Raw genomic sequence first — 17,466 nt, 5'->3', positions numbered from 1 at the left:
CTGCCTTATATATTTGTATCTGGCAGCATATGTTCCATATCGGAAGTAGATATGGGATTTCCGTACCGATCGGTACGCTTTTGTGTTGATTACCGCGCACTCAACAAAATTACCCGCAAAGATGTATCCAATGCCAAGAATTGATGACGCCCTTGACTCTCTCCAAGGCGCCGAATAATTCTCGACTTTGGACCTCTGCTTAGGTTACTGGCAAATACCTATGTACGAGGACGATAAAGAAAAAACCGCTTTCGCAACTCCCGATGGCCTTTACGAATTTAATGTTATGCCTTTCGGACTTTGTAACGCACCAGCGACATTTGAAAGAATGATCGATACTGTGCTTCGTGGCCTAAAATGGAGAACCTTTTTAAGTTACTTGGATGACATTGTCATCTTTTCGTCAACTTTTAACGATCATCTCGCGCGCCTGAATGAGGTCCTCACGTGTCTCGCTTCAGCGGGCCTTCAGCTTAACACCAAGAAGTGCCACTCTGCATAAAAGGAAATTAGAATATTGGGACATCTAGTCAGCCATGACGGCATTCGTCCAGACCCTCAAAAAATCATCGCGGTCTTGAACTTTCCTCGTCCACAACGGACTACAAAATTGCGCAGTTTTCTCGGCCTGGCGTCTTATTTCCGGCGTTTTATAAGGCAATTTGCAAGTATTGCTGCTCCACTTCATGAACTTTTTAAAGCACGAAGCCCTTTCGTGTGGACTGAACAGTGTGAAGCTGCTTTTAATAACTTGAAGCACGCCCTCACATCAGACCCTGTTCTTGGCCACTTCAGTGACAGCGCTCCAACCATCCTGCACACTGATGCCAGTGGTCTTGGTCTTGGCGCTGTACTTCTGCAGCGCGATGCAACTTCACGTGAGAAAGTGATTGCCTTCGCCAGTCGGATTGCCTTCGCCTTCGCCAGTGATGAGAAAAACTACACCATTACCGAGCAGAAGTGCCTTGCCGTCGTCTGGGCTGTCCAAAAGTTTCGCCCTTACCTATACGGTCGGCACTTCACAGTTGTGACCGATCACCATGCTCTTTGCTGGTTGTCTTCACTCAAAAATTTGACAGGCCAACTTGGCCGTTGGATTCTACGCCTGCAAAAATAACATTTCGACGTCACTTATAAATCGGGTCGCTAACACTAAGACCCGACGCTCTTTCTCACTGTCCACTTTCGGAATCGGCTTGCTGTTTTTCTTCCCAATGCATTTCCACCTATGACCACAGCCGACCATCTCTTTCCCCGACGTATATCACAACAGTTTAATTTGACGACTCTGAGAACAAACACGCTCTCCGCGCTCACAGCTGTACCATCATCGACCGCCTTATTGGCGCTTCGGACACACCCAATGCTCGCTTCGCCGACAGCTTCGCAATTTCAAACTTGAAGATGGCATATCCTACTCAGCTTCGTGTATTGTCCTGATGGAACTCGCTGGATCCCAGTCGTGCCGCGTGTGCTTCGCCCACGTATACTGGCGGCTCTCCACGATGACGCTACTGCAGGTCACCTTGGTGTTGACAAAACCTATGACCGCGTGAAAAAACGATTCTTTTGGCTTGGCCTATATTCTAGCGTTGCCAAATACGTCGCATCCTGCCCTCTGTGCCAACGTCGCAAACGGCCGACTTCTTCGCCCGCTGGCCTTCTACAACATGTTACCTGTCCCGCCACACTATTCGACGTAGTCAGCATCGACTTATATGGTCCCCTACCTCTCTCCGATGGGGGTAACCATTGGATTATAACAGCTGTCGACCACCTAACATGCTACGCTGAGACAGCACCTGTGCCGACTTGTTCCGCTCAAGACGAAGCAAATGACTTTTTGCGATCAATGCACCATTTCGGAAATCGCAGCGCCGCGAAAAAACCTAGCGGGCGCGCGACGCATTATGGGAAAAGTGAGCGAACGCCGACCGACCGCCCGTCTTTCCTGCCTCCTGCGTTCGCATAGCTGCGGTGTGTGTGTGTACGTGCTTCGATTGCTTTAAGATTTCGTGTATTTTTTGGTGGTGGGCGGTTGCAGGTGCGTTATATAAAGTGTTACGTGCCTGTGGGTTACTTAGTGGCCGCTGCCACTACTGCGCGCGATGTCGTCGAAGTGCCGAGGCGGTGGTCAGACTTGTTGTGTGCCTGGCTGCGACAACAACACGCTGAAAGACAAGAACGTTTCATTTCACGCGTTCCCTGCAAATGAAAAAGAAAAAAAGGAGTGGGTGAGAAGAATCAACCGCCAGGGAAGTGCTGGTCGCTTCTCTTTGTGGCAACCTTCTAAGCACCACCGGATCTGCGGAGCTCACTTCAACGCAAGTGGACGCCGTGGCTATATGGACCGGTTGCCGACAATTTTCCCTCATAAAGTCATCAGTCAACTATCTCCTTCCTTTAATACCGGTAAATATATATATTCAGGCGGTTATCGCATATTATCATTACTGCCAAATCTCTTCCAGTCGCGAAACGCAAGAAGACGAGCTCCCAAACTGCCTCTGCCAGCCCTGTGCTCGTCCTGAACGAGTTGGAGATCGGCTACGTAGTTGACGTGCCCCAATGCGATCAACGTAAGAGACGCTTTAACTGTGCCATCTTTTTTCTGAGGCTTCGATTTTGTGTGTTCGCATTTTCATCAAAGCGTTTGTACGCAGAGAGCGACGTAGTTTCCCAGGAGCCCACCCAGCTGACCTTCGGTGCACCGGCTTCGTCTCGCACGGAAACAGGTTAGTGATGGTTCAAAATTCTCACTTTCTCCATTCCACTATGAAAACTTATTTTTCGCATTTAACGGACCCCTATCGCGCCCACTCATTGTGAGGTCCACGGGTGCTGTGGCGACCGGTATATTAATAAATGGACCAAACTTTTTTCCCGCGAAGCCAGTTTTTCGCAAGCTTTTGCAGCTAGCCATGGGAAGTCTACATGTTATGAGTTGCATAACCTCATGTATTCTGTGACATGTCATCAGTGATTTGTACCGTGCATGTGTTATTACTTCAGCGAGTTTTCTGATAAACGCGGTACCTCTTCCACCAGTGCACGCATTGTGAAACTTACCCATTTCATTTCTTTCACCGCGACATTATTCCCTTCACCACAGCTTGTAAAAATGACACAAAAGTCAGGCTATCCAAATGCATATACAGTGTAGATTTGGCTGATGTGCTGGGTGCATGAAACCTATGGTTCCATGCTGGTTGGTAAGCTGCTTGCACAGGTGGATCAGTGGAGTGAAAGATAGTTGGGCTCTATGGCTTTGTCATCCTAGTTCTTTGTTGTCTGTATATCAGTGTAAGCTGAGAGCAAGGGTTCAGAACACACATTGTGGGCTGAAGTGACTATTTCAAGCCCTGAAATCTGTATTAAAGCACGGCCTAACTGTTCGCAAATCAATAAACAGTTTTTATTTTCTAGGTGCCGAGCATTCATACTCCATAGGGCCTCCAGACACAGCATCTGCTGCCGCACTAAGGAAAGTCAACCACCTTCTCGAAGTATGTGGAAAACTGGAGCATGAAAATAACTTGCTTCGAAAAGAGAAATCTGTGCTCCAGAAAACGGTTGAGGATCTGGAGGCTCAGTTGCACCATGTGAAAGTTGAGGCGCTTAAAGAGAAGCTAAAAACAAAAAACCTTGTCTCAAAAGTTCACGGTTTTGTTTCAGATCAAAAGCGACTAGTGTTTTATACAGGGTTTAACTCCTTTGAAAAATTTGATGCGTTTCTGGAACATGTTGAAGGCATGTACCAGACACTGAAAACAGGTGCTGGCAGGCCACCAGCACTGAAAATGAAAGAACAGGTCATTGCAGTGCTTTGCAGGCTCCGGGTTGGGTTACTGGAGCAGGATTTGGCATATCGCCTGAAAGTGTCTGTGTCAACCGTGAGTGCAATGTTCACATTTTGGGTAAATTTTTTGTTTGAAATGTTAATCCAGATACCAATGTGGCCATCCCGTAACACAGTGGACATGTTCATGCCAGACAATTTTAAAGAATTGTACCCATCGACACGCATTGTACTGGACTGCACAGAAATTTTTATCGAGAACCCGTCTGATTACAGTACGCAAAGCGACACTTTCAGCTCGTACAAAGGACACAACACTGCAAAAGGACTCATTGGCATCACTCCAAACGGCTTCGTTTCTTTCGTGTCAAATCTTGCACCTGGGAGACTTTCCGATCGAGAAATCACGAGACACAGTGGCCTCTATGAGTTGCTCGAGGAAGGGGACAGCGTAATGGCGGATAGAGGATTCCTCATTGAAGATGACCTCCGTCAGCTTGGAGTCGAATTAAACATGCCACCTATGTTGAATGGCCGCTCGCAGTTGTCACTGGCAGATGAGATAGCAACACGGCAGATAGCGAGTTTGCGAATTCATGTTGAGCGTGTCATCAGGGAAGTTAAAAACTTCAGAATACTCCGTGCTGTCTTTCCTAATGTTATGGCAGAGAAGCTGAACAAGATATGGAAAATTTGTTGTTATCTCAATAATTTCATGCATGAGCCCATTCTAAACCGATGAGCGATGGTAGTGTTCTTAATGTTTTGTATGTTATGCATGATCTACTGTAATGCAGGGGTGCTCAAACTCTTTAGCCTTCTCATTTGAAGACCAAATCATTTCGCTAAAATGCAGTCGGCTTCTAACATGTTTCATTTGTGTTCTGGCCAGCTTTGGTCACGGAGCCTGTCTTGAAAATATTTGTTTTATGCGGGATTAACGTCCGAAAGCGACTCAGGCTATGAGAGACGCCGTAGTGAAGGGCTCAGGAAATTTCGATCACCTGAGGTTCTTTAACGTGCACTGACATCGCACTGTACACTGGCCTCTAAAATTTTGCCTCCATCGAAATTCGACCGCTGCGGCTGAGGCTTGAAAAGGTGCTGGCCGACATATGTAAAAGGGGTATGCAAGCTGCGCAGCACATGAACAAGTACTTAAATTCTGTTATGACTGACTGTATAGTGAGATAGCTGTAAGCAGCTACAGCATTAGTCCCAAAATAACTGGCTAAAGTGGATGAAGACATGCATGAACATAGGTGCTTGGGGATTCTAGGAACTGTTCCAAGAACCCCTAGAGTTCCCCAAAATGCAGTTTGAGAATCCCTGCTGCAGTGCAAGGCATCGAACTTGCACTGAATTACACTATTTCATGTACAGCAGACTAGAGGAGCCTTTCTTTCTCTGCTGAAGTAAATCTGAAGTCAATGTACAGGCTATATAGAGCTGCAACGCCTTATTTCTCTGTCGGTGTTGTGCAAATGATTTGAGCATAGATTGTGGCAGTACTATATCCAAGTCATGACTGGAAACGAAATCACCAGTCTCATTGCTGATCTACACAGACAAGATGGAAAGTTGGTGTTTGCAGCCATTGTCTTTTCTACGACAGATTGTCTTTCCTAACTTTTTGGAATGAAATCTGTAAAGTGAATTTCACTTTGTCATTTTTACATGTGTTAGTGATGTACTCATTTTAAAAAAAAGTGATATGTATTGTATATATGTGTACTGTATATGTAAAAAATTTGTACATGTATGCGAGTATTTCATGGCACTGAAATTTGAAAGCTTTATTACCAACTCTCATGTAATGTCTTGCATGGAATCCTTCAGAAAGAACTTATATCAGCTACAATACCCGAGATGCGACAGATTTGAGCTTGTCGTCAAAGAAGTGCGAGCTCAGTGCTACTCGAAACTTGTGCATTAACCCCTCAAAGCAGAGATTAAGTATGCTGAATCTGCACCTTGGGCACTGTCTATGACGGCACATTGATTTACTGTAAAGCATAAGCCTTCATTGGTTCACTTCACATATGTTACAAGTCGTACCGAGTGCAAGAGTATCTACAATACGGACAACACACTTGTCACTTTGCAAAGATTTTGCTTGCAACTTTCATTGCGGTTTCCTTACAGAGACCAATGTGAAGTATGTAGCTGCCCATGTGCTTGTGACTGTAGCTGTGTTCCTAGTGACTGGAAGGTGGGCAAGGTGGTTCCCCTGCACAAGTCTGGGGACAAACATTCTCCTAATAACTACCGACCCATTTCACTTACTAGCATCCCATGTAAGATCATGGAACATGTCATCTGCTCTCATCTCGCCAATTTTCTTGAATCAAATTCGTTCTTCAGTCATTCCCACCACGGGTTTCGTAAAACATTCTCATGCGAGACTCAGCTTCTATGCTTGTCACAAGACCTTCATTTCATTCTTGACCGGGGTTCCATAGCAGGCTGTATATTCCTCGATTTCTCCAAAGCTTTCGATAAAGTTTCTCACCAATTACTACTTTTCAAATTAAGTAACCTCAAACTCGACCCTAGCATCGTTTCGTGGCTTGAGTCTTTCCTCACTAACCGTTCTCAATACGTGACAGCAAATAAATGGAACTCTCGTTCCTCTCCAGTGGGCGCAGGCATTCCCCAGGGCTCCGTACCAGGGCCCCTACTTTTTCTAATTTATATTAATGATTTGCCTAACACCATTGCTTCTTCTGTGTGTCTCTTTGCTGACGATTGTGTAATTTACCGTGAAATTAACAGTGACTCTGACATTTCTGTTCTTCAGTCTGATATTAACCAAGTTTCAGAGTGGTGTAAATTATGGCACATGAAGCTTAACATTAACAAGTGCAAACATATGCGTATTTCTCGTCGTAACAATGAAGTAGCTAATTACAACCTCAATAATACTCCTCTTGAAACTGTGTCTTCGTATAGATACCTTGGTGTGCACATAACTTCTAATCTTTCTTGGAATCTGCATGTGGAATCTATTACTAACAATGCTAACCGCATGTTGGGGTACCTGCGCCGAAACTTTAACCTTTCTTTTAGTTCAATAAAACTGCTTCTTTATAAAACCCTTGTTCGTCCCCTGGCCTTGCATCTCTAGAATCTGAAATCGAATCTGTTCAAAACCGCGCGTCACGTTTTATACTTTCCAACTATAACCGTAACTCCAGTGTTACCGTTATGAAAACAACATTATCATTGCCACCGCTTTCACTACGCAGAAATATTTCCCGCTTATGTCTATTTCACAAAATCTATTACCACAGTCCTGCCCTTAAGAGCCGGCTACTAACTACCCCCACATATGTTTCAGGTCGCATTGATCATCTTCACAAAGTAGGTGTTCCGTCATGTCGTACTAAACACACCTCTTGTTCTTTCGTTCCAAACACTTCTGTCAGTTGGAACCACCTTCCTAGGCACATTGCTGATATTACGGACCCAAATTCTTTTAAGACTGCCGTATGTAATCTATATTTATAAATGGTAGTCAAATGTTTTTGTTCGTTTTCGGTGACATTGTTGACTGTCGGAAATGATTTTTTTTTGTCTCACCTGCTTTTCTCTTTTTTTTTCCGCCAATACTTTTTTTTTTTTGATCACTTTTCGCCGTGTTATTGTTTCTCCTATGATGCTTTATGCTGCACTGTACCCTGTACCAATGTATCTTTCCCACTCCCCTCTTTAATGCCTTCGGGCCCTGAGGGTATATGAATAAATAAATAAATAAATAAAAGGCTTTCTTACAAAGAAAGGCTCTTGTATTGCACAGCTCACTTAAACATCTTGTGCCAATATATTTTAAGAGCATAACACAAAAGCATGCTAAGCAATGCATCTCTATGTATAAGCATGTTGCAGAAAAATTTTTTTAATACAGTCTTGTTCAAACACAAGTGTAACGAAATAAATAACTTCAATTATCAAAATCTCAAGCAACTCCGTTGGTGTGAAAAAATGAACAAAACATTGCAATGCGTGACATTATGCAAGAGGTATTTGTGTTCTTAACAATTAGTAGTTAGGCTTTCCTACTAGCCTCACTACGGTGCTGAGCTCTGGTTTGGTTTGAGAGGTTATTGGGTTATGCCATGATCATTCTTTTTGGTGCTTTGAATTCCCTACAATTAGATGGTGGGTCAATGAAATTGGTTCAAAAGTGTAGTGGAGTCCATTAATCACAGAAGAGGATGCACAGCTAAATGACAGTTTGGAGAACAAGAGTGCATGCATCTTCCAGGATACTGCTTCCATTTTGAATGTAAAATTTTAGATGCAGCACCTACCGAGCACTCGCTTGTAATTTGGCTACTTTTATGCGCACATGGGAGTTTTTTTCCTACCTATTACGTTTAAAAAACAAAATGTTGCTTTGAATCAAGAATATATAGTATGTAATGTGGCAGTCTTACAAAATACAATAACAAAAAAGAAGTACGCAAAACTGTCTTGACGCCTTAAGTGCAGAAATGAAGAAAGCCAAGCAACCAATATGAGCATATAAACTGTGCACCTCCCAAAGAACGTATTTCTGCAAGGAAGAAAGAAGGACTTTCATATGTTTCTGAAGTGCTGGTTCCAAATGAGCAATAATGATGAAGCAAAAACAAACTGTTAAATTAATGATCTCAATACACTCATTTTGCATCGAATGAAGTGCTGGTTCCAAATGAGCAATAATGATGAAGCAAAAACAAACTGTTAAATTAATGATCTCAATACACTCATTTTGCATCGAAGCATATACATCAGCTTGCAAGTACATAGTAAAACCTTGCACAAGAATTACCTTTCTTACGGCAACAAGTCATCCTAAAAAGTACAAATACTACGCCAGACACAAAATCAAAATGTTCACAGATTTCGCTTGCACAGCAATGATTGCAGTACACAAGCAAGAACTTGCACACAACTCTCAATCACAGCTACACAGCAAGTAGACATACTGAACCTGTGTATGCCAACTAGCAACTAACCGCCGCATTTGCAAATTCTTCTTTGATTTTATATAGAAGATGAAAGTAACCATGAGAAAACATGGTGTGAACAGAATTAAACATCATATTTCAAATATAAATGACTATCATCAAGTCGGTAGTTTGCCCAAATTAACCACACGCGAACCTGCTAGACAGCAACACATCAATCAGTGCGTGTGTCCTGACATCCAGAAAGTGTAGCAGGAAGGATTTAACATGCAGGCACATGAACTTCATAGGATCAGGTAGCAGAACCTATACAGAGTCACACTCATGAATTCTAGCTCGTACAAATGACAAGAAAAAAAGCGTCGGGGACACCAAAACAAATGAAGCATAGGACGACTCGCACCAAAACGCAGACAGACAAGATGCGTCTACCTCCACAGTAGAGGGGCACATTGTTTGGCAGTGGTTTTGACACTCGCATTTCTAGACGTTAAATCCAAAGCCTCGACAGCTTTCCCTTCTTTCTATTTAGGTTTTCAGTACAAGGGGAGAAGGATGCCGCCAATAGAAAGTAACAAAAAAAAAGGTAAAGGAAGCACAGGGTCAGTGTAAACATGGTTCAGCAGTCCAAATCTCAGTCCTCCTTTCTTTAGACACAGCAGCACACAAAGTGAGAAACGATTTTTACATTCCATACTTCCGCTATGGGCACACAGTTGTCAAGGGCTCCAGACCAGATGAAACCATGTGAAGCCTATTATCACGCACAAAACTTTTTACATACAAGCATTTCTGCACCTTGCCTTGATCAAGATGTATCAAAGCGCCTGTGTACCAAATCAATTGATCTGTCTTCAGCAGAAGGACCCCACATCTTCCGAATCAAAGTGGCCGATCTGTTCATTAGAAGTTGCCGTTTTGTCTTTATTAGGCATGACACGAGACCACCAAGGAATGTCATCTCCGTCCGCAAAGAGTTAAGCATCCACCACGATGGCTCTGCGACTATGGAATTTGGCTGCTTGACCCAATGTCATGGGATGAAATCACAGACATGAAAGTCCCATTTTGGTGGAGGCAAAATATAATGTGCACATTAAAAATCCACGATGGTCAAAGCTGTTTGGGAGCCCTCCATCCCCATGTCCCTCGTTGCCTACAGGATGTTAAACCAGAAAAACGTAGGCTCGACTCAAAACATAGCAATGATGTGTGTCGAACCAAATCAGCTTTCACAATGTGATGACTGGATGAAGTAAAAAATAGAGCATTTAGAATTTAACTCACTACTACTTGAAGGCATTTCAGACAATGCTGAGTTCAGCTTCTCCTTACCCTTACAAGTGAGGTTGATAAAACAATTACCAAACTGTCAAGCTACAAGAGAAAATTGCGTGCAGTGAAAATGAATTAAATTCCAGATGTCGCATGAAACCTTGGCAAAACAGATGGAGAAGCTACAACGACTGTAAGGAAGGTGCGTGATGTTGCTACGCAGTGGCTACATTCTTTTCTTAGGAGTTTACCCGACAGACCAACAGACTTAATGAGCATTGATACCAAGACAAAACAGATGAACACAAACCTTAACCTCATCAGGCTGCACAGTGTTTCTCCTTCATCAAACCTGACTTTCAACTTTAAAGGTCGCACTGCTCCTATTGGCTAAACCTAAGCGCTTTCTTTTTATTACAAAATTATCGATGAGGAGTGATGCTCTGGTATTCAAAACACATTTGAAATGTGAAAATGCTCCTTCATAGTTAGGTTAGGTTAGCAAATGGAGGTGGGAAAATCAAGTGGCAGGAAACGACAGTGGACAAGGAATCCAAAAAATACCTTTCCTCTGTCTGCCAAGAGAGCACGACTTTCTTATCGACAAGCAACACGAGAAAAAAAGTTGGTTCAAAAAAAAAAAATTCAGGCAAAGGACAAGGGAAAAATCACAAGGAAGGTAGCCGACAAATGTAGAGACAGGAACCTGGAGGACAAGGCAGCAAGACGTGTGGTGCTTGACATTTACTTTTTACACACAGATTAGTGGCACACACATTTAAATGGGTTGTGGCACAACGTGCACATCGCCATAACGATATTACGCAGAAAAACACTTTCTTCATGGAAAAAAATGCAATACAAGATATTTAAGAAACAAATATACATAAGTATGAACACATGCCAAAGCATGTTACGAGTCCGAGCATCTTTGTCCTGCAGACCAATGTAACATAAAATAAGTCATTGAAATTCACACACAAGCACAGTGCTCTTGGTAGTTCTTGTGACATTCCAGGAGACGTGGCAGCATTTTGGAAATCCAAAGCGAGCTGTCAAAAGTGATCCTCTGAAGAGTGCAGTCTGTGCCATTATCAACCACAAAATCACACCAGGAGAGTCCAGTCAAAGCCATTTGCCCCTGGACCTGGTAAAAGTACTTGTGCGTTGGTTTAAGAACTCCATTCTTCAGGTAGGGTGCCGTATTCACAGCATTTTCTAATTCCTCACCCCGTTCCTTGGCAGCTGAGAGGGTCTTAACTTCAAGGAGACCAAAATCTCCTCCCTGCTCTACAACACGGTCAGGCGTTGCACCAAGAACAGGGACACCAGGGTTGACGCACAACCCACAACAGTAAATCCTAACTGGGACCTTTTTCTTGTCTATGTAACGCTGCACGGCTGCATCTTCATTCCTTAAACCATCAGCCATGTATTTGGTCTGCATCTGGCTAGACCCGAACAACCTCTTAAAAAACTTCTCATCAGCTGGCTTCTTCCGTGACACCACATCTCCAAAGTGTGAAGCAGTCAGGCGCTTGGATCTCTCGAAGCTCCATGTTGTAGAGCCGCTCTGCATCCTAGTCGCTTGCTCAAGGGCCCATGAGTCTTCTAAAGTAAGCTCACAGGAGCCGAACGTGTACCCAGCTGGCACATGCTCAACCCACAGGGCTTGCACCGGCAACCTGATTGGCATCTGGCTGAGAGCCTCCTCCTGACGTGTTCTTTTCACTTGTACGGGCTGAAAGTGGTTGTCCTCCAGCGTCTTGCATAGCATGGCGTTTGGAATATTTTTCTGTGTCTGATACATTCTCTTAATATGGTCTTCTGTTACTGTCAGAGAAACTGTGGTTTCTTGAGTTGCATACCTGCCAGCTTTCATTGGCATATGTTTCACAAAACGCAGTTTTGAGAACTCGCGTGTGTGCACGTTGGCCTTCTTTGCCCCAGTACCCCATGCTCTGGGTTTGTCTGTACACGACTGTGTGTCTTGCACGTAGGCTGCCCCAGAGCGCTTCAGGTCTAATACAAACCATAGAATTGCTACTACATGTTTACAAACACCTGCAGCTCCAGCCCGGCAGTTGCAGGTTCCTTCGTCCACAGTTCCATTTGACGAGAGCACAGCAGCAGTGTTATATAATTTTGCCAAAGAGAATGATGCCTCCACTGTTGCTTTAAGAAAAGTGGATCTGTCAGCCTTGCAAATAAGAACATTGTGCACCTTCTCTGCTTTGAACATCCTGTATCCGCTTACAGTATGCTTCTGAGCACCACGTGAATTCTGATGTGCCAAGATTCCTTGCTCTGAGAACCCATCTGGAACGTCTTTTAACTGTTTTGTCCATGGCCCTTTCGGTAGCCTTGCTTGGAGAGGAAGTGCATTATGAATGGCTTGCAGTGGTACCTGCAACATGGGTATAAGCAAGTGTCAAAATGTTTTCTTTGGCACTCCACATATAAACAGAGCATGGAAGCATACACAGCTGATCATGGCATCACCAATGCGATCTTGAAATAAAGTATTCATTCATTGTGTCTTGGTTACTTGTGGCAAGCATGCTTGAAAAGCAACGCTGAACCCATTTCATTTACTACGCGCGGTCGTGAAGAATGTTGCACAAGGACGGCCTCGGTAAACCACCAGCTAACTAAAACTCCGAGGCCGCCCAAGTACAAGGTACTGGCGCGTCCATGTTTTTCACGTTAGCAAAATATCCGCCGCAGTTTTTTTCGACCGCGTTCGCGTTACTTGTAGCCACCGAGGCACGTTCATATTTTGGCTGCGCCTATCTGCACTCCACGGTAGTAACAAATGGACACCGCGACCGAGATAGTACGAGCCGTCAAACTCGTTGAATATGGCACAGACAGCAACTACTATTTGTATCGCAAAAATATGCTCAGCTACACACAATGTAACAGTGCTTGTTGGTTCTGCTTCGCACTTGCTGCGTGCTATTCGAACAACACTATAGGCAAGAAAATGCGCTCGCACAAGCTAAGCACCAACTCAACTACTACTTTCTTCCAAGATGTACTCATTGAACGAATGCGCTGTCCGTTTCTTTCGACGATATACTTGTTTCAGACTCGTCCGTAGACTAAATAGCACGCTATAACCAAAAGATTGAATGGGCAGTGCGCGATAACGACGTATTTTGCTAAAATATAGCGCGTACATTCTCACAAGACTATGTCGCACTGTTGCAACAAACATGAATGCGTACGCTACGTACTACGCCTGCCGCCGGGACAGCCGCAGAAACTTTGAAGGTTCGCGACGGGCGACCAGTAAATAAATGCACTGTTAGCGCGCGCTTACCAGCAAAACACGCCTGCTAGCCGTAGGATCGCGCTCGTGCCTTCTGAAGCATAGCTAAAACTATACACTGGCACATGTGCGCGCTTCACGAGCGCTCACGTGCGAAAATACTCGCTTCGCGCTCGTAGCGTCGGCTGCAAAACCACAAAAAAAGTTGTACGGCAATGCAAAGATCACTTGCGCGGCGCAAGCATGCTACAAAAGCATTGCTAGCATCCCAAAAAAAAGTTTTGTTTACCTGCTTTTGCGCGACGTCCATGTCGAACCACTCCTGCGCCGGATCCTGCCCGGCAAGCCACGCTCACAATTCCCAGCCTGCTTTGCGGCGGTCGCGTAGGGGGCGCGCGCAACTTTCCGAAATGGTCCATTGTATTGTGTCATGGCGCTCCTCGGGTGCTCCCAAGGGACTGCGGGACAGCCTTCTTATCGACAGTCGTTAACGAAGTTTTTTACGCGTCATCCACCCTTCATAAGACTACCTCAAGCTACCATCCCCAGACTAACAGGCTGACTGAGCGATTTCACCGCAACTTATCGGATATATGACCTCCATGTACATCACACCGGATCATCGAAATTGGGACACTATTCTACCATTCGTCACGTTCGCCTATAACACAGCAGTATACAGCGGACTACCGGTTATTCTCCATTTTTCCTCGTTTATGGCTGTCCTCCCACTACAATTCTCGACGCTTCCTTCTTCTCTACGCCCGACTACTCCACATCAGTACCTACCCATTTTTTATCTCGTGTGGCCAGATGCCGCCATCTTGCCCGCCTCAACACGGCAGCGTGCCAGGAAGACCGCAAGACTCGTTATGATTCTACGCATCGCGTGGTCTAGCCCTTATCGTCCCGGTGAGGAAGTACTGCTTTATACACCACTGTGCACCCCTGGCCTTAGTGACAAATTCCACCACCGCCACCTTGGTCCCTACGAGATCATCAGCCAAACTTCTCCAGTTAACTGCAAAGTCACGCCTGTTGATCCCCAAGCCGATCGACGCCACCGTGGAACTGAAATTGTTCATGTTTCTCGCTTGAAACCATTTGTGCGCCGCGGTACATCGGTTAGTTAGGAGCGGCCAGGCTGGCCGCTTGCAGATTGTGTGAGCCTTCTGTGGACCTTCTTTCATTTTTACATGCCATGATGTTCTTTCATTTGTACATACCATCATTATCGTCCCGCGGCGCCGGCTCCGGCGCGCGCCTGGTTTCGTGATCGGATTAAACTCTAGACAAGGCTTCACTGTCCTTGCCGTCACGACCTCGCCGTCTTGACCTAGCCTTCTTTTACAATACTTTGAAATAAAGCTTTAACCGCGCGTTAATTGAGCCACGGCGGGGATGGTACACGCTGTGGTTGATCGCGAGTTGTCATGAACTTATGCTTGAATTTGTGAACTGGTAGGCTCTGATTGTCTGTTTGAAGCCTACTTAGTATTAAGTGCCTAAGATTTGCGCGGTAAACTGGTATGAACCTACGAATGTAATTGTTAATTTTTTATGGTTAAATGGTAACCTCTGCATTAAGACAACCTCATCATAAAGTTAACCTATAACATAACCCTAGGCAAACCCACGGTAAACCGAAGAGATAACGTGCCTTTAAGGTTTAGATGTTAACCGTCAATTACTTTTACCAGTGCCCTCGAAACCTATCAATCCTAAACGCCCATAAATTCGTTTCGCAGGTATAAGCCTCAGTGAGTTTACCTTTCGTACGGGGTCAAGAAAAGAGGCGACGAGCTTTGATGAGCTTTCATCCGGATCCGGTGCACTTTGCCCTGCAACCTTCTACTGCTTTTCATGCATCCCTAGAACAAATGGACAAAATATTGTTACGTGGTGACACGACAAGTGATGGAACACGGCAACACAACAGAAACAGAACGACGAGATGACGACGATGAAATATGCTTTAATGGCCAGCGGGCCTGGCGCGAGCGCTCCGCCCCGCGCCACTGCCCACTTCGTCATCTTCGTAGCATTACCCGGGGCCACCGAGTGATCGTCCCGATCGATTGCTAGAAATCCAATGCATGACGTGACGATGCAGGATTGGGACATGAAACGCTGGACACCACAATGAATACGAAGATGGGCAGAATGCTTGCACCGGAGCATCAAGTCCAATCTTTACCGTTTGACGAAACTCATGGACACGCCGAACGGCTTGGGCGGGGGTGCTGTCTTTGCTCGAGTGGTCGTGAGGTCGCTTCGTCGTGGGGTCGGTAGAGTCGGTAGGGTCAGCTTTGGGCTTTTCGTGGTCGTCGTGTGTTGTGGTCAGGGCTGGGGACGAGGCTGGGGACAGCGGCTGGTCGGGTCTGAGCAAAAAGCGCTGGAGCAGAGCTGGGCGGCGATTTCCATGGGCTTTCGGCATATGGACCCGGCGTATGGCTTCGACGGTGCGAGGCGAGGATGGGGATGAACCGCCCCTCCAACCAAATGTTTCGTGGTGGCATGACAAGCGATGGAACACGGCGACACAACAGAAACAGAACGACGTGATGACATGACGATGAAATATAATTTAATGGCCAGCGGGCGCCTGGCGCGAGCGCTCAGCCCCGCGCCACTGCCCGCTTCGTCATCCTCGTAGCAATATTTTTGTCAGAAGTTACTATGTGGTTTAAGAAGAAGAAATGGACATGGGCAGGACATGTAGTGCGAAGAGAGGATAACCGATGGTCGCTGAGGGTAACAAACTGGATTCCAAGGGAAGGAAAGCGTAGCAGGGGGCGGCAGAAAGTTAGGTGGGCGGATGAGATTAAGAAGTTCGCAGGGGTCAAGTGGATGCAGCTAGCACAGAACCGGGTTAAGTGGAGAGATATGGGAGAGGCCTTCGCCCTGCAGTGGGTATAATCAGGCTGATGATGATGATGATGACTATGTGGTTCAATCGGTATTTACCAGATTGAGCTCGCGGTCACGGGCTTTAGTCGAGCTGCAGAGGTGGCATTATGATGAAAACCAAATGCGAAAACGGAAATGTGGTTTGCGATTGATATGACAGCCCGAGGTGCTCTAAATAATCCACGTACTGCTTTTGGAAGTATAAATCCGCATGGACTATGTACTCTCTGCAAAAACACTCATAATACGTGTTCTGCAACTTCACCCTCTTGGAAAATTTTCCCTCCTCGATCGGTGGAAACATTTTCCGAGACGGTTCCGATAAAGTTGTTGAACACTATGTACGTAGCTATAGGCCTTGCTATCTTGGCTAAATGAAGCTGTAGGTGTTCTACTGCCCCACATTTGGTTTGTGTGGAAGATATTCGGTTAAACGAACCGAATGCATTCACTCCAAGCCATATTTTTTTCATGCAAAGAACTACAGCCGCTAGTATCAAGACGAGGGTTCTACAGAAGCCATAGAAAAAAGAAAGGAAAAGAAAAGACCTCGATGCTTCTTGAACCACAGTCTTGAACGACGAGGGAGGAGGGGGGGGGGGGGGGGCGTGAAGAAGAAAGAAAACTGCTTCTCGCTGCGCGGGACCCGTTGCCCCACCGAGTCCATCGGTCCATCTTTTCTCCCTGCGGCAAAGCGGAAAGCACCACGGGGAGGCGAAAGGCATGAAGGCACCCGACCGCAGGGGCGACATGAATGCCGAAGCGGAGAAATAGCGGCGAAAAAAAAAAACATTGCATGCACCGCACACTTCTCCCCCCCCCCTTCCCCTCCTTCTTGAGGTCACGTGTCCAAATGGCGGGAAAAAACCTCCCGCGGTAGCTAAGATGCGTGGCGCCACTCAGTCGATGGCGAGCCTCCGTGTGGGCGCGGATGCCTACTGCCTAATTTATCGTCCGCTTTTATTTCGCACAAATTCAATCTGTCTCAACCTCCTGCAGCAGTCAGCGTTTGGAAAGAACAGCCCACATATGCAGCTGATGATTGCAGCCGCTCTGTACAGATTCTTCGTGCCGAAGCTCACCAAAACATGCGTAAGTACATGATCTTTCGGTCTGGATCAGAGGAGCTTTTTGCTCAATTCGATATTATACTAAACATAACAATGTATTGTTTTGAAGCATAAGCTCATCTTGTTATATACTCCTTATATATATATATATATATATATATATATATATATATATATATATAT

General features: G+C 45.4%; 2 protein-coding genes across 3 annotated transcripts; one reads left to right on the top strand and one right to left on the bottom strand.

The window, feature by feature from the left end:
• The first annotated feature begins 1,870 nt into the window (after nucleotides 1-1,870).
• On the top strand, nucleotides 1,871-10,520 carry LOC146188264 (uncharacterized). Of its 2 annotated transcripts, XM_084603712.1 has the most exons (4): nucleotides 1,871-2,412; nucleotides 2,472-2,579; nucleotides 2,664-2,735; nucleotides 3,427-10,520. In XM_084603712.1, exons 1-4 carry the CDS (start codon nucleotides 2,109-2,111, stop codon nucleotides 4,539-4,541), a joined length of 1,599 nt encoding a protein of 532 aa, XP_084459838.1. In that variant the 5' UTR covers nucleotides 1,871-2,108; the 3' UTR covers nucleotides 4,542-10,520. The 2 variants fall into 2 exon arrangements, with proteins under 2 accessions (XP_084459838.1, XP_084459837.1); XM_084603711.1 differs by having other exon boundaries at nucleotides 2,472-2,735.
• Nucleotides 10,521-10,742: 222 nt separating this feature from the next.
• Nucleotides 10,743-13,724, bottom strand: LOC146188263 (uncharacterized). The gene is made up of 2 exons (XM_084603710.1): nucleotides 13,593-13,724; nucleotides 10,743-12,436 (listed from the first exon to the last, which is right to left on the bottom strand). The coding sequence occupies exons 1-2, from the start codon at nucleotides 13,611-13,613 to the stop codon at nucleotides 11,003-11,005; spliced, it is 1,455 nt and encodes a 484-aa protein (XP_084459836.1). The 5' UTR covers nucleotides 13,614-13,724; the 3' UTR covers nucleotides 10,743-11,002.
• Nucleotides 13,725-17,466: the final 3,742 nt, after the last annotated feature.

Source organism: Amblyomma maculatum, chromosome 5, assembly GCF_055883805.1.
Source record: "Amblyomma maculatum isolate TAMU_Amacu chromosome 5, ASM5588380v1, whole genome shotgun sequence".
Classification (NCBI taxonomy): Eukaryota; Metazoa; Arthropoda; class Arachnida; order Ixodida; family Ixodidae; genus Amblyomma; species Amblyomma maculatum.
The sequence above is the reverse complement of the archived record's forward strand: the minus strand, read 5'-3'. Positions and strand labels throughout refer to the sequence as shown.